The sequence below is a fragment of the Penicillium malachiteum genome (assembly GCF_028827825.1).
Source record: "Penicillium malachiteum strain IBT 17515 chromosome Unknown utg000005l:1.0-9002435.0:326005.0-9005861.0, whole genome shotgun sequence".
Classification (NCBI taxonomy): Eukaryota; Fungi; Ascomycota; class Eurotiomycetes; order Eurotiales; family Aspergillaceae; genus Penicillium; species Penicillium malachiteum.
The window spans coordinates 5450426-5477393 of record NW_026643099.1 but is presented as its reverse complement, the minus strand read 5'-3'; the positions used below and the strand labels follow the sequence as shown (position 1 = coordinate 5477393).

At 47.6% G+C, this 26968-nt stretch overlaps 11 protein-coding genes across 11 annotated transcripts; 5 read left to right on the top strand and 6 right to left on the bottom strand.

The window, feature by feature from the left end:
* Positions 1-168: 168 nt before the first annotated feature.
* Positions 169-429, bottom strand: N7483_012060 (putative NUDIX domain; the record flags this gene model as incomplete). The annotated part of the gene is given in 2 exon segments (XM_057095487.1): positions 169-327; positions 343-429. The coding sequence occupies 2 exon segments, from the start codon at positions 427-429 to the stop codon at positions 169-171; spliced, it is 246 nt and encodes an 81-aa protein (XP_056941458.1).
* Positions 430-1417: 988 nt separating this feature from the next.
* N7483_012059 (Aminoglycoside phosphotransferase) lies at positions 1418-2202 on the bottom strand (the record flags this gene model as incomplete). The annotated part of the gene is made up of 2 exons (XM_057095486.1): positions 1418-1906; positions 1957-2202. The coding sequence occupies 2 exons, from the start codon at positions 2200-2202 to the stop codon at positions 1418-1420; spliced, it is 735 nt and encodes a 244-aa protein (XP_056941457.1).
* A 536-nt stretch (positions 2203-2738) lies between these two features.
* N7483_012058 (uncharacterized protein) lies at positions 2739-3917 on the bottom strand (the record flags this gene model as incomplete). Its single annotated transcript, XM_057095485.1, has 1 exon — positions 2739-3917. One exon carries the CDS (start codon positions 3915-3917, stop codon positions 2739-2741), a length of 1179 nt encoding a protein of 392 aa, XP_056941456.1.
* Positions 3918-4279: 362 nt separating this feature from the next.
* Positions 4280-5221, top strand: N7483_012057 (ATP-dependent Clp protease proteolytic subunit; the record flags this gene model as incomplete). The annotated part of the gene is made up of 4 exons (XM_057095484.1): positions 4280-4447; positions 4504-4522; positions 4596-4763; positions 4827-5221. The coding sequence occupies 4 exons, from the start codon at positions 4280-4282 to the stop codon at positions 5219-5221; spliced, it is 750 nt and encodes a 249-aa protein (XP_056941455.1).
* Positions 5222-5545: 324 nt separating this feature from the next.
* On the bottom strand, positions 5546-6709 carry N7483_012056 (DSC4 family protein; the record flags this gene model as incomplete). The annotated part of the gene is made up of 2 exons (XM_057095483.1): positions 5546-6338; positions 6477-6709. 2 exons carry the CDS (start codon positions 6707-6709, stop codon positions 5546-5548), a joined length of 1026 nt encoding a protein of 341 aa, XP_056941454.1.
* Positions 6710-7034: 325 nt separating this feature from the next.
* N7483_012055 (M18 family aminopeptidase) lies at positions 7035-8777 on the bottom strand (the record flags this gene model as incomplete). Its single annotated transcript, XM_057095482.1, has 6 exons — positions 7035-8023; positions 8083-8175; positions 8228-8363; positions 8421-8522; positions 8600-8661; positions 8714-8777. 6 exons carry the CDS (start codon positions 8775-8777, stop codon positions 7035-7037), a joined length of 1446 nt encoding a protein of 481 aa, XP_056941453.1.
* Positions 8778-9874: 1097 nt separating this feature from the next.
* N7483_012054 (WD40 repeat domain-containing protein) lies at positions 9875-11878 on the top strand (the record flags this gene model as incomplete). The annotated part of the gene is made up of 3 exons (XM_057095481.1): positions 9875-10176; positions 10303-10430; positions 10524-11878. The coding sequence occupies 3 exons, from the start codon at positions 9875-9877 to the stop codon at positions 11876-11878; spliced, it is 1785 nt and encodes a 594-aa protein (XP_056941452.1).
* Positions 11879-12721: 843 nt separating this feature from the next.
* pdx1 (uncharacterized protein) lies at positions 12722-13748 on the bottom strand (the record flags this gene model as incomplete). Its single annotated transcript, XM_057095480.1, has 2 exons — positions 12722-13536; positions 13670-13748. 2 exons carry the CDS (start codon positions 13746-13748, stop codon positions 12722-12724), a joined length of 894 nt encoding a protein of 297 aa, XP_056941451.1.
* Positions 13749-14243: 495 nt separating this feature from the next.
* On the top strand, positions 14244-15104 carry N7483_012052 (uncharacterized protein; the record flags this gene model as incomplete). Its single annotated transcript, XM_057095479.1, has 1 exon — positions 14244-15104. The coding sequence occupies one exon, from the start codon at positions 14244-14246 to the stop codon at positions 15102-15104; it is 861 nt and encodes a 286-aa protein (XP_056941450.1).
* Positions 15105-15745: 641 nt separating this feature from the next.
* On the top strand, positions 15746-19819 carry N7483_012051 (cohesin subunit SMC1; the record flags this gene model as incomplete). The annotated part of the gene is made up of 6 exons (XM_057095478.1): positions 15746-15776; positions 15832-15925; positions 15993-18954; positions 19015-19322; positions 19376-19742; positions 19802-19819. The coding sequence occupies 6 exons, from the start codon at positions 15746-15748 to the stop codon at positions 19817-19819; spliced, it is 3780 nt and encodes a 1259-aa protein (XP_056941449.1).
* A 771-nt stretch (positions 19820-20590) lies between these two features.
* Positions 20591-22375, top strand: N7483_012050 (glycosyl hydrolase family 79 C-terminal domain-containing protein; the record flags this gene model as incomplete). Its single annotated transcript, XM_057095477.1, has 4 exons — positions 20591-20771; positions 20829-20928; positions 20988-21512; positions 21574-22375. 4 exons carry the CDS (start codon positions 20591-20593, stop codon positions 22373-22375), a joined length of 1608 nt encoding a protein of 535 aa, XP_056941448.1.
* Between the last annotated feature and the right edge of the window lie 4593 nt (positions 22376-26968).

Here is a 26968-nt window from a genome sequence, read left to right as displayed (position 1 = left end):
TGTATCTACGCATCCTCCATCAATAGAGATAGGTCTGAAATGTAAGTATTTAAGAAGATATTATAGAAATCCATTTTCTTGGGAATTGGTTCCATGGGTCTGTTTATAGCTACCTGATAACCCAATTATGGGTTTACCAATGAAATTTCCTTTTGCAAAACATCTCGATCATTCTGGAAACTCAGTTTCTCTAAAGCCTGCTGCCGGGGAAAAGAATTCAGGTGTAAATTGCTCCTCCCCACCAGCAGATCCAGGAACCACACCTTCATCCAGTGCAGCAATAAACCACCAAATGATTTTAACATCATCCGCTCCATCCTTTCCCAGCTGTCACATAGTGACCATAAATGGCTCTATAACATCCGGGTATGAGCGGGGTATATCAGACATATAGCCCTGTTCATCGATTGGCGGAGCACGGGTATACATCATGACAGGGTGAAGGTGAGCTTGATAGCCAGTTTCTTCGCAAACTTCACGCATAGCAGCTTCCTGACTGGATTCCCCACAATTACAGCGTTCCTTTACAAAAAAGCCATTCATTCTTTGCGTGATAATGAATGAGGCAAACAGTCTTGTTTTGGCTGTTAGAAAGGTCGAATAAGATTGCCCCACTACTCTCGAAGAATTGCTCCGATGTGTATTGCGTAGTAATCCATGGATGTTTGATGAGGTTGCCATGATGCTATACAGCCTGAGTCAGATAATGAATTTGGTTGGTTCAATAGTATTGATATTTCACTTACCCACCTGGGCAAGTATGCACATATGCACATGGGCTTTTTCTCGTTGGTTCCAAGGTTATTGCCAGTGATTTTGGTAGTGCCCAGGCGTGGGAATGAAAGGAACCTTGGAACCTTGAAGTCGGCAAAGGTAGTAGTAGTAGTACATTCAAGTTTCATTCATGCCAGAAATATATCAGACCATCATGATGCACATGTGTCTAGTACTAGCGATATTGATTGGGATTAGCCACTGATACTAGCGCTAGTAACAACGTGAAGTCCAAAATAGGCATTCACGTGTGAAACCTTCAAGTTGGGATCATGATTCGATTTCCCGGGTAACAGTGCTAATACATCTGTATGCAACTTGCCTGGAGTCTCCAGCGGATCAAAGCCAAGATGTAAGCATTTTGGCTTATGTAGCCATAATTTGAACCTCTTCCAACCAGCCCTGCCGGGCTAGCTCAATCGGTAGAGCGTGAGACTCTTAATCTCAAGGTTGGGGGTTCGACCCCCCCCGTTCGGCTATTCCTAAAAACAAAAACCTGAGAAATCTTTTTTTGCCTTTTCTTTTTCCTTTTTGTTTTAAGTCTTTTTTTTTCTTCTGCTCTTGATGAGCATAAACAGATTGATTAATTATATGGATCTATGAAAGTTGGCAACCCCAGGTGCCGTTAATTCAAAAGTTTCGGTCAACTGCGACCAAAACCTGACAACCAAGACATGGCAATGTACTCTTTTTCATACTTGGGTGGGAAAATGCGGACGAGGTAATCAGGCCAGTCGGGCATGGGTAGTAAATTCCGATATGCCTTGTAGTATTCCCAGTACTCTTGGTACCATCCAGACCACTCCCAGTCAAGGATAGCAGTGACCTCGCATTTCCCCGAGTCCGAGTCATCAACAAGAATATTGCGAGTAGCGAAATCAGAATGAGTGAAGAAAATTTCATGATCATTCGTTAATGCATGCTCCGCAAAGTGTTGGTAGATTCCAGGTAGGCCTGGCGCAAGGTCTTCAAGAATCCACTTCTTGAACATCCGCTCAGATTCAAATGGGCCTCCTTCAATTGAGATGTATTTGTCTGTGATGGCAGTTCCACCATCAGCACCTCCAATGTAGGTGCCCTTGAGGTTTCGTAACTGAGTGATATAGTCACGGAGTTGTTCAGCAACAGATAGCTTTTGGTCGGGGGTTAATGCCATCCAAACTTCGTCAAACTTCGTCAAACTTCGTCCAGTCGTTTGCCAGGCATATTGTCCATGATGATGGCTGTGACTTTGCCATTTTCATACTGAACATCGTGCACCTTCGGCACAGGGATTGTTGTGTTCGCGGCAACGAATCGAAGATTTGATACTTCGTGGGCTCGAAGATCTGGGCCTTTTTTCACTACAAGACTATCACTGATTCGAACAATCTTGCGGGCGAACAGGGAATGAAGAATCTCTCCTTCCTCTGAGTTGTCTTTTTCCATAGCTTGTCAACCCTAGCATTTGAAGCTAGCTTAGGTGTGTTCTCAAATTTACTGATCCAAATATAATGAACAAGAGTAATAAGGTATGGAATAGTGAAAGAATAAGAGGGGTACGTGGGAGTGGGCGGTGTGAAAGTGATCCCAGCCAGGGCATAGTACTTGGCTAGGTGTAGTTGGCGCTAGTTCTAGTGCCCGATGGTTGAGCGTGTCAAGTGCACATGTGAGTCTAGGCTCACAAGGCCGTAAGTATGGATATAACTTCAGGCTGTGTAGAATCAAGGGAAGAGGAGATATATGAGTATCCTGGGCATTTGGGGTTCTGGGACCCGTTCTAATCGAGGTTGCTGTGAGACTTCTAGTAGTAGATGAGTAGTTTTGGATGAGCTGCTGGACTCGGAGCTCCTTGACACTCAATATGACCATACAAACTTTGAAGACTTGAAAAAGTGGAATATAAAAAGCCGAGCAAATCTTCAAGCCGGATATAATGGATGTTTATTTGTTGAGATGGACACCATGTAGATCTTATTATAGTATTATTTGAGATTAGCTCCTTCGAGCGCCGGATCTTCAACCAAGTACTGCTTTAATTTCCACAAAGACAACATCAAATCCATCACAGCCTTGTTATTCGGCCTGAAGAAGAGAGCTGAGTTCTGGAAATGAGGGACTGACTGACGCAGCTCAGCCAACTCTGAAGTAGACAAAAGCACTGATAGATCGAACACCGGGGCGCCTCTCTCAATCTGAGGGATAGTCACAGACTCCGGGAAAGACTCAGTTCCAGCGACTCCAGTGTCACCTTCCACTTGTTCTTCACCTAGAAGAATAACGGCACCACATTCCATGTTTGTCACTGGCCGAAGCCCTTGCAATCCCTGCAAGAGAGCCGATGTCGAATAACCCTGCATATCAATGACGCTCCAAACACCATTCGCAGCACCAAGAGTATTAGCCTGCAGACAAGCCCTTACAAGGCGCTTGCTGAGATCACTTCTCATATGTCGTAGCAAGTACTGCGGCATATCGTCCATCCATACGAGTTGCTTTTCCTCGCGCTGGGTGATAGGTCCCTGCGGGTGTCTCCACCGGAAGGGAATTAACCTTGAAACATGTGGTTTCTTACCACCCGGCTTCCCCAAAGGTTTAATCATGAGACGAAGGAACGGAATAGCATTGAACATCTTGAAGACTAGTTGGCGGCGTGTACTACTCTTTCTTGTCTTGATGGCATCGTCCATCTTCCCATCGGCTTCCCGTTCGCCCTTATTCTTCGAGATTTTCTGAAGAGATTCTTTCAGATAATCCACCGGTAGTAGGTATAGGTCATCTGATTGTGGTCGTCGTACTAGACCCCAGTCTCCCATCAAATCGCGTGGTAATCTTGCGCCTGATACCGTGCATGTTCGCAACGGTGACGCCAGAGCTTGCGCCCATGGATTCTTTGCTAGAGGCTCGGGACCATCGATGGTGGGCGGTAATTTGCGGCCGAGATTTTTCCCTGGGCCTGGGCGCGGGTGTGTTATGAGAGGCGATTGTGGTAGGCGCTGAGATGGAGGAATCGGGGATTCATCCTGTGACTTGGGCTCGTCCTGGCATGGCTTAGAGGTTGAGAAGTGGCGCGAGGATTGGGATATGTAGGAAGGGCCGAATATCTCATGGAAGACACGGAGACGCCATAGCTCATAAGGGATACGATGATTAGTGCACTGCATGTCGGTGATGGTGAAAGGAGAAATGGATTTTTGTTGCGATCACCCGTAATCCACTTCGCACCAATCAGAGTCCGCTATTTGCGGAGTTGAGTACCAAGTCCGAATAGCTTCCTGTATGTGATAATTGTATACTGTATATTCAATGAACTTGGTTGAAGTTTATATGAGAGCTCCGAATTCAATATCTCGAATATCAATATTTATGACATAGAATCTATACAGTGCTCATACAATACTTCAAGTTGAATTTAGAGTGGAGCTTTGGGGCTGGGAAGCTTCCTTATCTTAGCGTCCAACTTATCCAACTCCTTCCACTTCTCCTCACCCAGCTCCAATCCCCGTGTAGGTCAACAACATCGAAAATGATGCGCGCTGTAGCTCCTCTAGCCCAGCGGGCTGGTCGCATGGCCACTCGCCCTTTCGTCCCTTTCTGGACGACTACTACCAGCGCGTCATTTTCGACTTCCGCTCCCTCCCACTTCTTACCTCCGCGGGGAGGAACGCCAATGCCTTTTATCACAGAGACAGTGGTGAGTGTAATCCCAGGTATAACATCAGAGTCAGGACTAATGACTCTTCTATATAGGCTGGAGGCTGGCATACTTGTACGTTATCCTAAAATACGAATTACCTATCCAACTTCGATCCCTCACAACCAGCACCCGCTAACCCACCCAGACGATATCTTCTCCAAGCTATTAAAAGAGCGCATCGTCTGTCTAAACGGCGAAGTCGACCAAGCGATGTCCTCATCAATCGTAGCTCAGCTCCTCTTCCTTGAAGCTGATAACCCCAAGAAACCAATCCACCTTTATATCAACTCCCCCGGTGGCTCGGTCACAGCTGGTACTTGGCCCATCCTCTTACACATCAACATACATGCGATGATCATTACTAACTATACCCTAGGCCTTGCAATCTACGACACAATGACCTACATCTCCGCACCAGTAAGCACAATCTGCATCGGCCAGGCCGCCTCAATGGGCTCTCTCCTCCTCGCAGCGGGCGCCCCAGGAAAACGTTTCTCGCTCCCCCATTCCTCCGTTATGATCCACCAGCCCTCAGGTGGATACAGTGGCCAGGCTACTGATATCGCGATCCATGCGAAAGAGATTTTGCGGATTCGGGAGCAGCTGAATAATATCTATATGAAACATTTGAATGGGCCGAAGAAGTTGACGTTGGATGATATTGAGAAGTTGATGGAGCGGGATTATTTCATGGGCGCCGAGGAGGCGAAGGAAATGGGTATTGTGGATGAGATTCTTACGAGAAGAGAGAAGACAGAGCAGAGTATTTGATTGAGTGATGATGAGGGTTTGGCACCAGAGGCTTTGTTGGACACAACCCGTGGATGGTTAGTGTTATTTAGATACCCGGGTTTGTGTTTTGATTCCATGGAACTATTATTTGATTTTATTTCAGGTCGCGACCTTGTTGACTTTCGCATAAGTCTTCATACTTCCTACTGATTCGAGTTCTTAAACATGCTTCATCTCATATCATCTGAGCTATGTCCTATTTCGTAGTCATGCACTCGGTATCCAGCACCGAGTTGATCCTTGGGCCATATGATCATTTAACATAGCTAGAATACATGCATATCACCCATATATCAAGGGTATCTACCGACCCACCCGTACAATTCGTCCATCGGTGCCAACCTGCAATCCGAACCGCTGCCGAAGAAACATCGCTGTCTCCGGTGACGGCGAGTAACCAGCTGGACGATGTGGAATACTAGAGTGCACCCATTGACCCCTTATTGTACTGAATAGCCCCATATGCATAATCACAGCCTGGCCCGATGCGAATAAGTCGAGGGGGTGGTTATCTCGGCCTGAGGTGTATTCGCCCGGATCAGCGAGAAGGGTATTTCGTTCATCGTTGATGTCGTCATCTTCTATTGAGAGTGTGGGTGTTGTAGCGGTATCTTCTGTCTGTTCGCTTCCTCGCACAACACCCCGTTCCTCTGCATCGTGGTCTTGGTCTTGTTCTTGCCCTAGTGCTTGTCCCTCTGTGTTTCGATCTGAGGTGTTCATGGTGTCGTTATTCGTTGTAGAAGCAGCAGTAGTAGATGGTGGGCTAATTATCGCAGCTGTTTTCACGCGCTCAATAATCAGGCCTAGCATGACGAAATCGACAAGCAAGATTAAGATGTCGAATGAGAGAAGTCGGAAGATAGGGACGGGAGTTTGTCCGATGAAATCGATGAATAGACCGCCGTGTAGATATCCGCGCGTGGCTTCTCCAGCTTCTGGGCGAATGAGAAAGGCGTGAAAGATCATGCAAATGAGGTTACTGGCGAGAATGGCTCCAATAAAAGGCTGATTGCGAGTTGGTTCGAATGGGGAGACTTTCGGCGAAAAGAATATTAGTTCAACTACGGCGCGGATGGCGAAGAGGATAACAGAGCAGCTGGTAAGCAGGAAGAGACGTTAGCATTCATGCGATTATGAAATGTCGGGGTAATAGGTATGATTCAAGCTGACAGCTCATTGCATGACGACATACAATGACTGAGGCCCTCAGTGGGGGGAAAAGAACACGACTCACTCCATATAGTACAGAGCAGATAGTTGACAATACACGAGGATATCAAGATCTCGAAGTAATCTGTCGAGTGAAGCTATCTTCGCTTTTGACTGGAGTTTCCTCACGCGGATGCGGTCCTGGGCGCTCCGCGGGCCAGCCCCGACACCTGAAACGCTCTCTGCGTCATCGTTGAAGGATATACCAGACGTATCGGCGATGAACTCTGCATCGCGGAAGGCATCGACGTCGGTCATAGAGGATCATGGGGGCATGGAAGCTGTTCTGCAATCGGGTGTCCAGTGGTTGATAAGAGTAGAGTGGAGTCCCGTCATTAAGGAGAGCGGATGCGGACTTATCTCGGGCCGGCCGCGTGCGGAGTACAGCCTACAGTATACAAACCTGGAGGGTTTGACATAATTGACGAAAAAAAAATAGTAATAATATGATGTTTCAAGTCGTTTTCGTGTATGAAAATGGAATAAATTGGGCTTGAATAATGTAAACTGAATCTGTTAAAGCTGATTTTGACCTTTTCTTTACATGATATTCTCAGTAGTCTTGAATCTTCACCAATCCAGTTTAGTCCACAAAGATCTTAGGAGCCAACTCCGAGTAATGCTCGAAGAATCCAGTGAAGAGGCGAATGGCGTGGTCAACATCGTAAGTACCACCGGTCTCACGGATACTGTGCATGCTCAGCTGAGGGTTACCCAGATCCAGGGTGCGGGTACCCAAAGCAGCAGACAGCATAGGGCCGATGGTGCTACCGCAGCTCGAGTCGTTACGGACAACAAACAGCTGCAGGGGAACAGGAAGACCCTCCTGCTCACCCTTCTTACGAGCAATCTCTTGGAGCAAGACGATACCGGGGGAGTTGGTGGCATAGCGGGCGTTGGCGTTAATCTTGATGACACAACCCTTGTTCATCACAGGCTTGTGGTCAGACTCGTACTTGGTGGAGTAGTTAGGGTTGACGGAGTGAGCCATATCGGCGGAGACCAGGAAGGAGGTGGAGAGGGTCTGCTCATAAGCAGTGGACACATCCTCTGACGAGGAAGCCTGCGAGGGAAGAACCGACAGACGGCGGATAATAGAGGGCAGGATGTTGGAGTCAGCGCCCTGAGCAGTGCGGCTACCGATCTCCTCGTGATCGAACAGAGCAATCAGGCGGATAGCTTCCTCGTTCTCCAGAGACTGGGTAGTAGGAGCCGACTCGGTAAGAGCAGAGGTGGCACAGAAGGTGCAGTTCAGGTTGTCCAGACGAGGGGAGAAGATGAACTCTTCATTCATTCCACCCAGGCAGGACTGCTGAGTATCGAAGAGGATCAGTTCAAAGTCCAGGATGTCCTCGGGCTTCACCTTAGCCTCAGCCGCAACAAGCTCAACAAACTGGGTGTGGTGGCGTTGAGCCACGTTCTTCAAAGGAGCGAACTCATCCTCTTTGGACTCAGTAGTCTCGTTAAGTTGATCCGCAACCAGACCAGCAATGGGAAACAGCTGGGTCTCCTTGTTAAAGGAGAAAGTCTCCTGGCGGTCAAGGTGGATGGCCAGAGTGGGAATACGAAGGACTATTAAAATTAGCCAAGAGGTCCAAATAATAGAAACATAAGAAAGAAATTCAACATACTGGGACGGTCAACTTTGACCAGCTTCTGCACAATAGATCCATCACTGGCACGAGTCATAACCCGACCGGCGACACCAAGGTCACGGTCAAACCCTATGATAATTAGTTTTAATCCACAAGACTATGTTCAATGGCCTATACATACAGGTGTGCCAGATACCACCACCATAAGCCTCAACACCAACCTGGATGAAACCCTCACCCTGCTTCTTGCTGACAGGCTTGACCCGCAGGACAGGGGAGTCAGTGTGGGCACCAATCATGGCAATTGAGTTACCGGGCTTTGTTTCCGTCAGTGACTGTCTGAGTTTCTTCACACAATGCCTTTGTTAACTCACCTTCCATTTTTGACCAATAGCGAAAGCGACCAGAGTAGTGGTGTTGCGGGTCAGATAGTAACGACCACCTGGCTTGCAAGTGGAGGCCCAGGAATCTTTTTCCTACACATTTTGTGAGTTAAACATGTCCCAAGCTATGTTGATATGTCCCCTATAGATCAGTGGGGAATGAGGAGTACCTTGATTTCTTGGAAGCCCGCCTTACTCAGAAGGTCCTTGGCAGATTGCACGGCATGGAAGGCTAGACCCGGTCAGCTCCACGATCCACGATCCACAGGATTACAGAAGCATACGAGTAGGGGAAGCATTGACAAAATCCAGAAATTGCTGGGCGGGAACCTTTGAAACCTGCGCCATAGTGGAATTTGATCGAGAGAGAATATTACGACTCAAGGAGAGAACAGGGGAGCGCATAGTCAAGATGTTGTGGGGATGTGTCAAGTGCGGGCAAGGTTTTCCCGTTGGCGGTGACAGTTCACGCATAGATAAGAACCAGGAAGTGGTATATCCCGTGCAATTGTTACAGCAATTACAAAGTACAGGAGGATATACAAAATCCTATAGGTCTCAGGATGATCACCACCAAGGATCAGTGTTTTAAGGGGAATTTAGTGTTTTTCTTGTAAATCTCCGACAAGGCGTAATTGATTGGTAAAGACAATCTAAGCTGATTATGGTCCAAGCTCGCGTCCATGGCGCGTGAAAGCGCGCGCAGCCCCCGGTTCGCGTCTGATGCTTCACCCCCACTCCTTAGCCTATGACATAGTCCAATGAAGTTACCCGGGGCACGCGTGAATGTAAACAAGTCTGAGACTGCAGTGAGGGGAAGAAGCAACTTTTGATCAGCACATGGGGGAGTTAGCTGCATCCTCGAAACCTGTTCCCGACTGGACTGAAATGCATTATCGATCGGGATCTGGGATGATAATTAGCAAAGGTCTGGAGGGCACAATATGTCGGTGATCAGATAAAAAAGAACCGAACCAGAGAATAAACAAGATAATCGATTATCTTGTACTCCATACTCTGTTGTATACTAGAGTTCTCCATAGAATAGAGTGGGAGATCGTGTTGATGGGCGGCTTCTCGCGGTAGTCCTAATAGGGTATAGCGTTCCCGACGCGTGACCCAGAGAGGGATGAGAGTCGCCCTTGGATACCTTGATCCCCTTTGTCATTGAATGCCCTTTGATCTGGAATGGTTTCATCCGTTCAAAGAATTCCTGATCTTTGGGTATATTCTCCAACTGGAATAGTTTTTGATCCTGAAACCTGAACCCGGCCTTTCATCGCATTTCAACAAAGAACAATTGCTTCAAATAAACCACCGATCGCCTTCTTACTCTGGGATTGCCAGCCTCTTCATCAACATCTGGAATCATATCGCATGCTCCGAGCCATTCTCGCCGATAAAAAGCGCATTTTACATCTGAGGCCTGAGGATCAGCCGCCAGCATGGGGGACCGACCTCAGGACGCAGGTGTGAGTAGTGGGACAACAACAAAGAATACCAAATCGCAAGCGGCAAATATCGCATCGCCTCCAGGTTCCAAAACACCACCCAGTGCCCCGGCAAAGAAGACGATATTCTATCAAGATAACTTGGGGACTTTTCCTCGTGCGCTGGAGGGGTCAGACCCGGTGGATGCCGCAGCATTGACCAGGGCGCTAAAGGATTATGAGGATGCGGGACGACAGAGAGACAGGACACCGGGAGCAAGTCCTTGCCGGAAGAGACAGCGGGTTTATGGCGATCGGTACGTTTGAGTCAATAGCAGGAAGAGGGCGGTCTTCGGATGATATCATGATATCAATACATCCCAAGACTTGCCATGACAAATCCACCTTCCAATTGGCATGATGATGACTGACTTGAATTCCAGGTTTATCCCCAACCGTGAGGGACAGGACCTCCAAGCGACGTACAACTTGCTTCATGAAGACGGGTGTCCGGCAACACCATCCAAGGTGAAGAGACGGGCACCTAATCCTGAGCTTCATTTCCAGAAGAGTGAGTAACCTATCTTCCTGCCTTTGGTGTTTTTTGTTTATTTCTCTTTCTTTTTTTTCGGTCACGTCCAGATCGTGCTTACTGATTCTATAGATTCAGCCGAGGAAGCGAACCGAACGTTCTCTCGCGTGTTGAGAAGTGAGCTGTTCGGGAATACAGTCCCACAGCCAGATCTCACTTCAGCTTCATCGGATCCTTTATTAGGATTCGGCAGTGGCATTCTTGATAAAACCCGATCTCACACCCCACCAGCACTTCTTGCCAACCTTCCACCCGCTAGCATTACTCCTTCAACCCCTCATAAGAATCTCTTCAACTATGGACCCAGCCGGTCAGCCTCCAACCACCCAACTCCCTCCAAAACTCCTCGAAGCGCCCATGGACCCAATCTGGATGTCCGTTCTGAGCTGTATAGCTTGTCGCCAATTCGCTATGATAGTCAACGGATTCTCGAAACCCCACGCAAGCAGCCGCGCTACGTGAATAAGGTTCCCTACAAGGTCCTGGATGCGCCGGATCTGCAGGACGACTTCTACCTGAACCTGGTAGACTGGGGCAGTAGCAATATTCTGGGTGTTGGGTTAGCCAATTCGGTCTACATGTGGAACTCTCAGTCTGGTCGTGTCACCAAGCTCTGTGAGCTCAAAGACGACACAGTCACTAGCGTGAGCTGGATTCAGAGGGGTACGCATCTTGCAATCGGAACGGGCAAGGGCCTGGTGCAGATCTGGGACGCTGAGCATTGTCGACGATTGCGTACCATGATTGGTCACACTAATCGAGTTGGCGCCCTGGCATGGAATGACCATATCCTCACATCTGGCTCTCGCGATCGTCTCATCTATCACCGCGACGTCCGTTCTCCTGATCAATACCTTCGCCGCTTGTCTGGTCACAAACAGGAGGTTTGTGGATTGAAGTGGAACACCGATGATGGTCAGTTAGCGTCTGGTGGAAATGACAACAAACTGATGGTCTGGGACAAGCTAAGCGAGACTCCTCTTTACCGCTTCTCGGATCACTCTGCCGCAGTTAAGGCCATTGCATGGTCACCCCATCAACACCACTTACTCGCATCTGGAGGCGGTACCGCGGATCGCACGATCAAGTTCTGGAATACGTCGACCGGGTCGATGATCAAGGAAGTGGACACGGGAAGCCAAGTCTGCAATCTGTCCTGGTCTAAGAACTCAGACGAGATTATCAGCACTCACGGATACAGTCAAAACCAGATTGTGATCTGGAAGTACCCTCGCATGGAACAGGTGGTTTCACTGACAGGCCACACTTTCCGTGTCTTGTACCTCGCAATGAGTCCAGACGGACAGACTGTTGTGACGGGTGCTGGTGACGAGACCCTGCGGTTCTGGAAGATATTCGACAAACGTTCCACTCGAGATTCGAGACGAGAGGTCAGCAGATTGGCCGAATGGGGCACCATTCGCTAAATCCGGTTATTGATCATCTCATTCTGCGCCTTTTATCTGCATACCACACGGAGTTTTGGTCTTATCCTCGGGCGGGCATTGTCATTGCATGGTAGCATGGATTTCGTTACGGTTTTAAGCATATCTGCATCGGCATTTACTACATTATGTCCGGCTTCTCAATTTCTCTGTCAGCTCAGATACGATGCTCGTATCCTCCCCTGATTTCTTCCTTCATTATGGGCTTTTTTTCTTCTTCTTCTTCTATGGTGATGTCTTTTTTGGTTTCTTTTATTCGGCGCCCCTTTTCCCTTTTCGAGTCCAAGCGTGGCGCTCATGGTGTTTCAAATGGGTCCCCATATTCAACTTTGCGTCGGCGCGGATGGTTATTTCTGGCAACTTGTTTTGCCTCCCTTTGATATGACGATATGACCTTTTTCCTGTTTTCTTTCTTACTGCACTGCTTGCGTGTTGTGGTTCTCAATTCGATCTAATTAGGCCATATCATCGGTCCGGCGCAGGGGTTTGTTTTTATTATGTTAGGATGAGATGATCAAAGGTTTAGACCTGAATTTACCATACTCAATCTGGATTCATCGGATTATTCAATTAAGCTTGTACATTAGGGTGCTCGATTGGCCATAATATTATTTGCAAGTGCAACTCGAGGTATGCATATCCGAGATAGTATTTTCTATTCAACAGAAAATAAAGGTTCATAAAAGCCGACTAAGCGGTATCAAATTATCGATGCTATACTAAATACAAAGCCTTGGGTCCTCAAAACGCACTGGGGACATGAAAAAGAAAAGAGAAGAGAATTCTTCAAGGCCGGGGGATAATTTAAAATAATCAATCACAATTTTAGAGGACCAGACGGACGGGCTCGATCTGAAGCAAGTCCTTGATGCGCTCAAGGAATGCCTTCGCACGCACCTCCTCGCCAACAGGAACAGTCAAGCTGAAGATATTCGAGGCACCACCAGCTGATTCCTCAATACCCTCGAAATCAACAATTGAGGTAGCAGACGCAGCTCGCTTGCCGGGCTTTGCGCTCAAGAAGTCAATGATATCCTCAGTGACAGACACGCTTCGCTTCGGCGCTTGGGCAGCGTCAAAGACATTTAATTCAGGAATGTAATCGCCACGGGAGACGTTGACGGGCTCACCGCCAAGAATCTCGTCAAACAGCTCATCGGCAGAGGGCTTCTGGGTCTTCGAGCGTGGCAGGTCGTCGTTCGCAAGGTCGGTAGCCAAAGCCAGGAATCGGGATACTGGGACGGTGACACCAATCTTGTGTAGCTTTCTCTGGGCAGAGAGGACAGCGGCCAAGGAAACTGAGATGGCGACAGAAGTCATTGGTAGGGGCTTGACCTCCTCCTTGATTGCTTGCTCCGCAACTGGTGCGGGCTTGGGGGCCGGGGCGGCGATCTTGATGTTGCTCAGGTCCATGTGTGTCAGCTTGGCGAGCTGAGCGGCTTGCTGAGCTGGGTACTCGGTAGCGATCTGGCCAATGTAGGCAAGGACATCACCCTTCAGGAGGCGGCCCTTGGGACCTGAGGCGGGGATCTTGGAGACTTCGGACTCGGGAATGTTCTTCTCGTGCAGGAGCTGGCTGACTGAGGGGTAAAGAGGGTAGGCGGGGTTCTGAGTTGAAGGAGCTGAAGAAGATTGCATGCCTATATTCAACATAATTAGTCGTTGTGGTCCTCATTTGGCGTGTAAGACCGCTTTGTTTTCTGGCGGATATCGAATTCCGATAAGGATCGAAGCCCACGCAGTCGCATTGTCTGGTCGATGGACAATACTTACGCTTGAAAATGTGAAGGACCCGAGGCTGGCGACGGGCAAACATGGCCGAGGCCTGGGTAATGGGAACGCGAGCTGCCATTCTGAATGTGTATGGTCTGAAGCCTTCAAAGAGGTAGTGGAGAGATACGGATCTGGCGGAGATATACACTGCAGGCGTCGCAAGTTTGCGGAGAAGATGTATATTCGGCAGAGACGGATAAAAACAACCAAGAGCCCACAGCCGCGTCAAGCCGCGCTAGATCCCTTATTCGATAATGTAATTGATTCGTGAGGTGTTGGAATTGGAGGTTGATTAGACGTTGAGGGCGTTGGGAGCTTCACCGGCGGCCGGGACGGGAATATTTTTCTGCCGCGGCGGCTGTTTTCGATCTGGCGCTGTTTTCCGAGGAGAATAACGGTGGACTGATCGGTATTTGGGTAAGTCTTACCCTGAAAAGCCAACATCTGTCATCTCATGTGGTGGTAATGGAATTGACTTGGCCATAATCCACGGCGCCAGCTTTGCTGTTGCAAGAATGGCACCGCTTTGCGGCGAAGTTAAACTGACCCTGGCATTAATAGAACCTCCGCAATAATGGCCGCTAAGCTACCGACATTTCGCATATTAGGACGGTCTTGCACCGGACCTTCGCTGCGATCTCAATTTCGAACAGCCCAAGTCTCTTGGCGATCATTCGCGTCTAGTGCGCCTCGAGGAGCTCGCGCTCAAGCTAAACCGACCTCGCGGCCTGCGCCAAAAACCTTTCCTACACACACGAACATCCCAACAGGTTCAGTTGGACGATTAGCGCTTAAGGTCGCAAGAGAAGGAGAGGTAGTCCTCTTCCGGGCGCCCTCACATCGAGCCTATATTTTCAGTGCATACGGACTCTCAGCATTCTGTTTTGCATACGCTCTCTTCAACTCCTACGATGTCTTCACCGACTCAAAGATTGAGCGCCCTATGTGGCAGAAGGGGTTGTTTGGTGGTATATGCATCACCATGAGTGCTATGGGCACACTATTCATCGTTCGAACGGGCCATCTGGTCCGCAATATCAAAGCTGTTAAGACCGGTGTTAATCAGACCAAGATTCAATTTGCGGTCCGACGCATGATCCCTTTCACAAAGCCCTACCAGCTGGAGGTTCTCCCTTCGCAGGTCTCCATTGCTCGCCGGCTGATTGTCTCAGAAGATTCGAGACAGCGATTCGAGAATGACAGCAAAAAGATTGGCTCCGCCGACGAACCACAGTCAAGTCTCTTGAAGGCACCTGTTAAGGGGCTGAGTACTGGTATTTGGAAAGTTTTCATGTCTATGCGTCAGATCTTTACCGGTGAAGACTTCATCTTATTGAGTGTTGAAGGTCAGCACCAGTCGCTCAGAGTGGATTCCAATGGCTTTGTCGCTGATGACTTTTTGGCCCTGGGTAACCCGGTTCAATACCGACGATAGGGAGAATAAGAAGGAAGATATTTTCATTGATAATTCTCAATGTATAAATTCTGCCTTTCTATCTCTCAGCCTGATGGAAGTTATCTTGTCTCCATAGTGTACATATACATGATGTAATTGCTCTTATCCCATCGAGTGTCTACTCTACTCAACTTTTTTCTACCTTTATTATACCACATAGCCAATGACATTCAAATCCATAGATGTTCTGAGTTTAACCCAAAATCAAGGATAATTGTATTACTACATAACTAGTTGACATATCCATATTCAAGTTCCCAGTAACAGAGTATACTATATCTTGGCGTTCAAGCACAAGTTGCCTGAGTATCTTTGCTCCAGATAATTTCAAGTTTCAAAGTTTTTTTTACTCCTTGCTGTGACTAAAATATTCATTCATGAAAATCAAGAACAACCAATTCATCATTTATGCACTGTAAAATCCTTCAATTGTCATCTGATAGACCGTTGACAGCAGGGCACGTGATTCCGGCGCGTCGGGGTTGACGCGCGATTCCCCGTATCGCGCCCCTCTTGGTTCCTCTGTGTCTTGACAGTCTCGCAATTTGACCATCCCCCACAACCTGTTTTTCCTGAGTATCTGAGCGTGGGGCTTCCTAAGGGAGCGGCAGCTTTGCATAATGGGAAAATTAATTCGCCTTGAGCTTTTCAGTATGACGAACCCGGTAACATGGTGCTTCGCGCAGATCGCTAACCTGATCCGCAGATTTCAAGTCCTACAAGGGACATCACACATTGCTATTCGGAGATGCGTACTTCACGTCTATCATCGGTCCAAATGGATCTGGTAAATCGAATTCGTACGTGACCGCATTATACCGCCCATTCAAAGTCTACATTTGGAGTATTTTGGCTGACATACTTCAGAATGGATGCGATTTCATTCGTTCTAGGAATCAAGTCTTCTCACCTGCGATCGACAAATCTTCGCGATCTCGTCTACCGTGGCCGAGTTTTGCGCACGTCCAAAGTTGATGGAGATCCTGCCGCCAACGGAGATAACGAAGAAGAACAAGATGATGACGCCGACAACGTGGATGCATCTCAGGATGGCGGCTCAAATGACCCCAAGACCGCTTGGGTCATGGCTGTTTACGAGGATGATGCCGGTGAAGAACAGCAATGGCGACGTTCCATCACCAGTTCAGGTGTCAGCGAGTACCGCATCAACAGCAAGGTCGTGAACGCCCAGCAATACAATGAAGCTCTGGAGGAGGAAAACATTCTGATTCGCGCGCGCAACTTCCTTGTGTTTCAAGGAGATGTTGAGGCCATTGCCTCGCAATCACCAAAGGATCTCACCCGTTTAATCGAACAGATCTCTGGTTCCCTGGAGTACAAGGCCGACTACGAGAAACTGAAGGCGGAGGCGGAAGAAGCTGCCGAGCAACAGACAGTCCAACTCAATCGTCGACGAGGTATCAACTCCGAAGTCAAGCAATACCAGGAGCAGAAACGAGAGGCCGAGAACTATGCGAAGAAGGCTGAGGAGCGCGATCAAGCCATCATTACCCACATTCTGTGGAAGCTCTTCCACTTCCAGCGCCTGATTGATGACTCCAGTGCCGACATTCAAAAATACCAGGACGAGCTCAAGGAATATCGCCGTGAAGTTGAGAAATACGAACAGAACGTCGAAGATGCCAAGAAGGAGCACGCCCGTGTGGGCCGAGATGTTGGAAAGGCCGAGAAGAACATCGTCAAAAAAGAGAAGGAGATTGAAGAACTCAACAACTCCCTGGTACCAGTCAACGAGAAAGTCGAAATCACTCAGAAAAAGGTCGAGCGATATGCTTCGAAAATCGATGAGATCAGTAAGGAGCGCGCAGGCTACTCGGACGCAACCAAAAAGCTCGATAAGGACTTGAAGCTCGTGGAGAAGGCCCAGGCTCAGTGGGAGGCTGAATGGCAGAAGACCATGAGCAAGCAGGGCACACAGTTGAGCGAAGCTGACCAGCAAGAATATCACAAACTACGGGACGAGGTTAGCAAGCGTTCATCTGCAGATCAGCTGAACCTAGACAATCTACGAAGACAGAGAAAGACAGAGGCAGAAGCTGTCAATAGTCTCAAAGGAAAATTCGAGAACACAGAATGGCAGCTCAAGACCCTTGAAACCGACTCGGAGCAGATGAATGGGCGCAAGAAGACGTTGAATGAGTCGATCAAAACCACATCCAAAGATATCGATCACAAGAAGAAGGAGCTGAATACCTTGTCTTCAGAGCGTTTGAAGGTCTCGCAGATGAGGACAGAGCTTGAAGAGAAGTTGCAGGTCGTTCTGAGAAAGCTGCTCGAAGCCGATGATGGCAAGAAGCAAACTGAGCGTGAGCTTCGCGCCAAGGAGCTAATCTCCACTCTCAAGCGTATCTTCCCTGGTGTCAAGGGTCGCGTGAGTGATTTGTGCCGCCCAAAGCAGAAAAAGTATGCCGAAGCAGTCAGCACTGTGTTGGGTCGCCATTTCGATGCTATTGTCGTGGACAATGAAAAGACCGCCAAGGAATGCATCCAACATTTGCGTGATCAGCGTGCAGGCCAAGCGACATTTGTTCCCCTTGAAACTATCCAAGTCAAGGCCTTGAACTCGAATTTGAAGGGTATGCACCGAAACATGCGCCCTGCAATTGAGACCGTTGACTACGATGAATCAGTATCGCGTGCCATTAGCTACGCCTGTGGAAACTCGATTGTCTGTGACGATTTGGCAACCGCGAAGTATCTCTGCTATGAAAGAAATGTCGATGCCAAAGCTGTTACTCTGGATGGAACCGTTATCCACAAGGGTGGTCTCATGACTGGTGGTCGAGGTCCGCAACAGAACTCCAAGCGCTGGGAGGATTCGGAAGTAGAGAATCTCCATAAGCTAAAGGAGAAGTTGGTCAGCGATCTTAAGACCTTGCCCAAGAGCCATCGCCGGGGCGGGGAGGAGGAGACCTTACAGGGCGAGCTTGTGGGTCTAGAACAGCGTTTAGCCTACGCGAAGGAAGAGTTGAAGGCCCTTGACCGGAACATAAAGAGCAAGCGCAGCGAGATAGACTTCGTCAAGCGTCAGTTGGAAGACCTACGACCCAAATACACTGAACGGAAGGAGAATCTCGATGAATTGGATGAAACCATTGAGACATCCCAGTCTTCGGTCAGCGAAGTCGAAGATGAAATTTACCGCGAGTTCTGCGAGCGTCTTGGATACGATGATATTCGTGAATACGAGGCCCACCAGGGTTCACTGCAGGAGGAGGCAGCACAGAAGAAACTCGAGTTCACAACCCAAAAGAGTCGTATTGAAAACCAGCTCAGCTTCGAGAAGCAGCGAGTCCAAACCTCGCTTGATCGAGTCAGCGGCCTGGAAGCTCAGTATGAGCGTGACATGGCTCTGATTGAGGAGCTCAAGAGTGAACAGGATGAGATTCGAAACAAATTGGACGAGTTCGATGCCGAGCTTGATCTTCTGCGTGAGAACCTTGAGCAGCAGAAGGAGGTTTATACTCAGTCAGGAGAGAACCTTGCTGAGCAGCGCAGAGAACTTCAAAAGCGCAGCAAGCACGTCGAGGGAGCTCTCAAGAACATCAATGGACTTGAGTCTGAGATTCAGCGGAACTCATCAAGCCGTTATGCTCTTCTGCGACGATGCAAGCTCGAAGATATCGATATCCCGTTGACCGACGCATCTAAATTCCTGGATAAGCTTCCTATTGATGACTTGGTGCAAGGTGCAGACCCAGATGCTATGGATGTGGACGACGCCGATGATCCTGATGAGCAGGGACCGGTGGTTCAGGATTATGGAATCGAGGTTGATTTCGACTCACTTGGAGACACTCTCAAAGAGGTATGCAAACGAAAATATGCGAAGACTACATCATGCTTCACAATACTAATATGTCTAAAGGAGTCCGACGATAAGCTTGAAGAAGAGCTATCGGAGAAGATACGCGCTCTCAACAGCGAGCTTGATAAGATGGCACCCAATACCAGGGCTTTGGAGCGTCTCGAGACTGTTGAGAACAAGCTTCGTAGCACTGAGAAGGATTTCGAAGATGCACGAAAGCACGCCAAAAAGGCGAAGGACGAGTTTGAAAACGTAATGAAGCAGCGCTCTGATCTTTTCAATAAGGCCTTCACCCACATTTCGGAGCAAATCGGCCCCATTTACCGAGAATTAACACGCAGTGCCAACTACCCATTGGGTGGACAAGCGTAAGTGCCCTTCACACCTTGCTTTGATATGCATGAGACCTGACCCTTTACAGATATCTCGATATTGAGGACTCGGATGAGCCCTACCTTGATGGAATCAAATACCATGCCATGCCTCCTCTCAAGCGTTTCCGTGATATGGAACACCTGTCAGGTGGTGAGAAGACCATGGCAGCACTTGCTCTTCTGTTCGCGATTCACTCATACCAGCCATCGCCCTTCTTCGTGTTGGACGAGGTTGATGCGGCCCTCGATAACACTAATGTCGCCCGGATTGCGAACTACATTCAGGATCACGCTGCCCCTGGCATGCAGTTCATCGTCATCAGTTTGAAGACTGGCTTGTTCCAGAACAGTGAAGCTCTAGTCGGAATCTACAGAGATCAGGTCGAGAACAGCAGTAAATCTCTGACGCTTGATGTAAGTTATTGATCTTCGACTTCTTAGTTGGAACTTGGACTGACTTGTTTTTTTTCTAGCTCCGCAAATACACCTGATCCCTGTCAGAGACTGAGATTGAGACGGAATTACGATGGTCTGGGTACTTTTTTCTCTTCATTTGTGTAGATTATTGCTAGCGCCGGCTTCTATTGTTAGGTGAAGTCGGCGAGGTGTTCACTGCTTATGAGTTTTATCGCTCCGCTAATTGATACCATTTCTTATGCGCACCTACAATGAGTACATTATTTCTCGTCCTGAGAACTTCTAAATGTCGAAATGAGTTATATTCCAAGGTTTGCATAGTACTACAATAGTAGCTTGCTGGATCTTCGGCATTTTCCCATACTACTAGTTGCCAGTGGCGGATATCACCCGAACTAAGGCTGCAGTATGTACCACGAACATAGACTTGCTTCGACTAACTTTATACAGATGCCGGTGATAGCATCCGAGCACCCTTCTCATGAATGCTTTCAACTTGAATAGCCGATATATGATGACAACGCTGCACCGATCATCTTCTCCGCAACCCCAGATGTAACCCCCCGCATTTTCAACCCGGCGATGTGCACAATAAAATTGTCCGGATAAATCCGTTCCAATTAACCGCCTCTCTTTCATCACGCTATGATGTTTCAAGCTAGATATCGTCACAGGCGGCTTTTGATGACCCGTGCAGACTGGCATTCAATAGCCTTCCACAGGCAACGTCGGCAATCACTCGATGTATAAGTGAAGTCCAACCCCGCAGAGCTGAAGAGAAGAAAACAAGGATAGACAAGATACTGCAGATTGAGGAAATCACCCTTTGCGAGTACTATCGAGCTATGTTCTTCCCGTTGTTGCTCGGCGCTGCCGTAGTGTCGGCTGGTCCAGCACCCATTGCTAGAGACAGCTCCAGCTCAGCAGTTTCAGTCAGTGTGACTGCACCTGAAGATGCAGGCGAGCCAATTCTGCGTCCATTCGTCTCATTTTCAATTGAGCTTTCTTCGTTTCCTGATTTCGCTGGTATGAATCTCACAATGTGTTGAATCGTCATAGATAACTCACCAGGATGACATGCAGGTAACTTGTCCCAGCCGAACAAGTTTTCAAATCAGTTATTAGACAACTTGGCTGACCTCCAGGGTGTCAAGTCCTATATTCGAGTTGGCGGAAGCACTCAGTAAGACACTAGTACTTACCAAGACCTTCCAGTGGGAACCATTGCTTATCCTGGAACAGGGATCTCACCCTGTATGACCCCAACTTGAAGACCGGAATTAATGGAACATATGTTTCATCCGTCTCATCAGACTACCCTGCAATTGTCTCTATCGGACCCTCATTTTTTGAGTCCTATGCGACATGGCCTGGCGCAAAGTTCAGTTTCGGATTCAATCTCGCCGAAAACGGGACTGAGGGTCGGAAGAATCTGATCGAGACTGCTTCTCTGGCGTGCAAGGCTCTCAAGGGAAAACTGGCTTACTGGGAGCTAGGTAACGAGCCTGATCTGTTCAAAACCACCACACCTGGTACAAAGCGGCCAGCCAGTTGGGATGAAAGTGACTATGTGGCTGAATGGTTATCCAAAACCGAGCTCATCAAGCGTCAGATGGCCAAAACATGTCCCGAGCTCGCAACAGATGCCGAATACAAGTATATTGCGCCCTCGTTTGCCGGCTTAACGAATAGTTTGGACCCAGTGACAACATGGCAAGATGGACTTGGTACAGACAACGATGATATAAAGTTGAACTCCATGCACAAGTAAGTGAGGCGGCGACGGAAGGAATCCGATTGAACCATTTATGACCGCTATCCACTGCAGCTACATTTCTGGCGCTACCTCGCCAGGGGTGACGCTCCAAAGAACTCTAATGAACCACACCCAAACGGTTGAAAGTGTTCAGCAACATGTAAATCTATCGAACGTGCTTAACGAAGAAGATATCACAACTGGAATCCCATATATCCTCGGTGAAACCAACTCCCTATACAACGAAGGTAAACCAGGGTTATCAAACTCATTCGGCGCTGCTCTTTGGGGCGTCGACTTCAATCTTTATTGTGCTTCTCAGAGCATCCGCCGAACGCACATGCATCAAGGCACAAACTATCGGTATGTTGCATGGCAGCCTATCCAAACTAACGATACCACAATCGGTACCAAGGCCCCTTACTACGGGAATGTCATGGTAGCAGCGATGCTGGGTAGTGGGGATAGCCCAAGCTCAGCGAACGTCCAAGTCGTGAATCTTCCATTACAAGACGAGAATGAAGCCGCTTATGCCGCGTACATTGACGGAAAAATCAGCCGGATCGCCGTGATCAACCTGCAGGAGTATAATTATACTGTTTCAGACTCGTCGGCTTCCCGGCCTTCCGTTACGTATGAGTTTCTTTTGTCCGACGTTTCGAGTAAATCGCTATCGGTGCAGCGGTTGATGGCCAATGGGAGTAATGCGATCTCGGGTATTACTTGGGATGGATGGTCTTATAATTATGAATTGAAGGGTGGTGCGCCCGTACGCTTGGATAATGTGACTACTGGAGAGACTGTTTCGGTGGATTCGAAGGGGTTGGTCCAGGTTAAGGTTCCTTGGTCTAGCGGTGTTATCTTGAATGTTTAGGTTTCAGGTTTCACCCTGTACAGGTCTGTGTTTGAGTGGTTGAGTTGAGTGAGGCATAGTACTGAGCTGTAGCTTGGACATAGAATTGGCAATTACAATTACGCAGAAGAAGTAAAGTTCAAAGTGGAGATCTGGTGTAACTACCATGTAGTATTTTCAGTAATAGCTTCAAATTCAATCAATTAATCCACACTTAGTATTTGACAATGAAAATTTACGAGTATCCCATAATTTGCGATATTCATTTGATAAACAACTTGCTCATCCAAATGTTTCGCCGGATAAGGTATTGTTATCCCGGGCTACTGTTTCAATCATTGCCCAGGTGGCAGGGATGTGTAAAGGTTTGTCATAGCCTCAGATCTTAGGGCGTCACTGTTGAAATCAGTGCAATGAGCGTTTAATTCAGGCATACTCCTGCATCTGTGGCTGATATTCGAAGATAATTGGCGTTTGGAACGCTTGCACCGCATAAGTGACAAGGGTCCGAGCCATATCATTGATCAATAATCATGAAACTTTGAGTCAATCAGTAAAATCAAAGCTGAAATGAGACGCAGCATTCCTCAATGGACAATTTGTGTTCGCCACGTCATGGTCCATCTATGTGCAACACGAATCTGAACTTAGTAAGGATGCAAGATGCGCGTTCAGGTGCTAGAAGAGCCCAATCATCACTCAAAGCTACGAGGTAAAACTTCAAGTTTAGATCGTGATGCCTGATCGTACTTTCAAGTCCTCAGTACTAAGTTTTGAAGGAAGTATACGAAAGGATCGATCTCGTATATGATTCATCGATCTATCATCTCTTTGAAATCATGATGTCTAAACACTAGAATTGAGAGATTCCCCTCTATTTTCTCAATAGAACCTTAATCTAATGATGTCCTGTCATGTTTTATTGGACATGATCATGGAGTTAAGCTTTCATGTTTTTTGCGACAGAGATACCTCGGCTCATGTACTACCTAGGTACGTACGCGTATGTAGATAAGTCAATCATAGAATAAGCACTGACAACATCCAAATCCTAGTTTCATAACTATGATGTTGATAGTCCCGTATGGACTCTAATACGAGATTCTTCTCGTGGCTTCAATGTTTTCTAGTATTCAATCAATATTCTCACCGCTACTGCAGCTTGCCTCGTGACAGTTAAGGGTATTAGACCATGATTATTGCCTTAATTGGTTTATGGTATGCCAGTTCCCGGTACTCGGTACAAATATGCATCATCTCCAGGGATCATTGTCGAGGCTTTGTAACACCGTTGTAAGGCTGAGACATAAATGAGTAGATTATTAGAACCGACTATCCCTGAAACAGCATTTTAACCCGGAGTACTTCGTAGCTCACATGAACTTGAACATGAAATACGTAAAACGGAATATTGTTGCAGATCATCTAGGTAATGTGTGGGGAAGATTTAGTCTCGAATCTCTCGATGCAGGGGCAATCAATTCCAAGTTCAGATTAAAGAGTAAAGAATAAACAATTATATTTATATATTTTTGAAATAGTATACGGAGTACGGAGTACGGAGTACACCGTATAGAGGTATACTATAGTCTACTACAGTATACTCCAGGGCTACAGCCTGGAGTATAACCTTAAACTACTGGACGAATAATGTATCAATCCAAGTATCACGAACCAGCGGATCGGGTTAGTCCCTGAAACATAAACGCTAAGCCCTGGAGATCATCAGATCATCAGATCTTACGGCTGAAAAAAGGAGGGGGAACTTGGTTCAAAGATCATCCAAGATCATCCAAGATCATCAAGATCATCAAGATCTTCGCGACTATACTAAACATTGAAACACTTTACTTTTTCATTGGAACTTGTGCGGAATCATTATTCCGTTATTCCAAATCCCGATTCAATCCCGATTCCCGTGAATTATTCTCCACTTCCAAGGTTCTTCCTCCTAGCGCAGAGCCGCGGCTTCGCGCCTTCGCGTCACCGCTTCAATTCTAGACTCCACGAAATGGCTTGAACGGATACACCGGGCCAACTCACTGGTGGCTGAAAAGGAATCCACAACTGTGGAGGTCGATCAGTCTACAAATCGACGCCAATGCAGCGATTTCCTGGTATTAGGATCCAATTGTCCTGCACAAAGCTCGCCATGGTAATCCACTTCATTCCCCGGGTGCATATGCCCGTACTTTTGTCCCGGAATCTACCAATGACTGTTCCTGGATTTATGAATTTGAGAAGCCAAGATGGAAGCCCGTATCCGGGTATCCGGGGCCCAGTTCCAAGGCACCAGGGTTCCGACTTACTGCGTCAGGTGGAAGAATTGCTTTTTTCCTCTTTGTTCTTTTCCCCTCGTACGCAAGGGGCCGCTTACTGTTTCCACTGTTTCCACACCACCTGGGCACTTTTGAGCCAGAAAGTTTGGAAATAGTGTGATGGAAAGTGATGAAGTATAGAACAGTGCGGCTCATGAGAAGGATCATGATTGTTGTCATGATGTTTGACTTTCTGCCAAGGGGAAAGACTATCGTGAAGCAACTCAGCCTTCTCGCACGGAATACGGAGTACAGAATCAAGGTAATCCGTACCCCGAAAGCCTTCTCCTGAAGCCTGGAAACCTTATCCTGCCTTAACAATCCATCGATCTGCACGGATTACTCCGTCGAGATCGTCTACTCCACAGATATCCTGGCTACGGTATTCTTGCAGATACTATTTCATCTAAATCCACGCGCCTTCACCCATATACCCACAAACTGTGGATCCGGGTATAGCTTTTCTGGGGAATAAACAGCCGGTCAATCAATAATGGGCCCTGGGTATATTCTCCGGATGTTGCACGAACCAAATCTGGTTGGGAATAGTCGCTGCATGAGAAACGGAAAGATAGAGAAAAGAAAAAAAATACTTGTTGGGTCCAGACAGTGGATACCCACTACTGCACAGCAGAATTCGAGGAGCCACTTGGTCCCAGAGAATGTACATCCCCGACAATAACTTGCAACGATCCAACTCTGATTTGGTTTCATGGTTCCCCACCTGAAAAGGTGTCGATTCGGGACCAGGGAATTGATCCTAATGGGTAAGGTTGTATCTAGCTTTCCTTCTTTTGCGTCATTTGGGTCGTCGACGTTGTTTCGGCCAGGACTCGGGATATCTCAACGGCCGAGACAGGGAATACCCACCAAAGAAGAAGAAGAAAATATGTGAACTCCGAAATATGTGTGTCACTGCTGTTAGATATTTGTCACTCTGGGGATCAAAGTAAACAAGGCGAACATCAAAGTGCTAGTAATGCTAGTACCATCGAACTCGGCGCACTACATGAAAAAAAGATCCACTAACTCCAAGATTTGAACTCTTTCATGGAAGATATCGTCTGTGCTGTCCAGGTGAAGCCATCGAAGTCAACCGGACCGGACGTTCCGTGGTGGGAATAAGCTCAAAATTCGATGGTCAATTTTTAAAGAACTTATCTGTCACTTTTTCTCAACCGCTCTCAACCGCTCATGCGTAATAAAGTAGTTTTTTTTGGTCTAAACCGCTTGGGCCCTTTGACTGTGGCTTGGACCGAACGACACTCTCAACCTTGGAAGTTCCACTTGAAATTCGCTTCAAGATTAGATCCCGCGCACGGACATCTGACCGTATTGCATAGACCCCCAAAGAAAAGAGCTAGTAGGTGGATATGAGCAGAGCCCGGTTGTTAGAATCCTGTACAAGATCCTCCAACGGGGTAAGATCGCTATCTCTAGAGCCATTGGAAGTTTTTGATGTTAGTCAAGAATATGTCAGCAACCCCTCCTACGATGAATTCCATTGATTCATTGATACTTCTGATACCGTGTCTGACAAGCCCTACGGCTTAGCTACGGCTTAGCAAGATAGACATCTGTACATCTCAGGCCGTAATTCTCAGAAGGAAATGATCAACTGAGTGGAGGCATATGCACTAGTACATTCGGGTACCAAAAGATCGCCGATCGTGCCCAATGATTGGCAAGGACAATGTAGCCTCACTAGCATGATTGGCGCATCGTCGATGATGTACCTTGAACTGCCTTTTATCAAGTCAGATATCCCCTGAAAAGGCCTAGGCTAGAGCATGATGATTTGGCAATCGTACCGACAAAAAACCTATCAAGTCATGTCTCTTTAACTCTCGCAGGCTTGATCCCCGGATGTATGTTCCACCACGCATACTCCGAAGGTCAACGCCGAAGTTGATAAATCTTTCCAAAGTATCTGTGGCTAGTGTTCTGTCCAAGCGCAGGATCGTCTTTGGTTAATACTAAGTTGGGAGAGGGACTCGGATCCTCCGAATCTCAAGTCCACATAGTACCGGATGTCAGAAGCAACCAATAAAAACCTTTTCAAGAATAGCCCTACTATATGTAGTCAGTGCACTGGGTCTGGAGCTCACTCGACACATCTGAAGAGGGGGGAGTTCTTCGACGACCCGATCTTGAGATGCAGAAAGGGAAGATCGAATGGGAGACGACGCTGTTATTGCCACCCATCTCTGCGGAGCTGAAGCATCCGCAGATATTCTTTTTTTCCCTTGCATTAGCATGACGCTAAAAAAAAGTTCCAGGAAATACGTTTACAGAC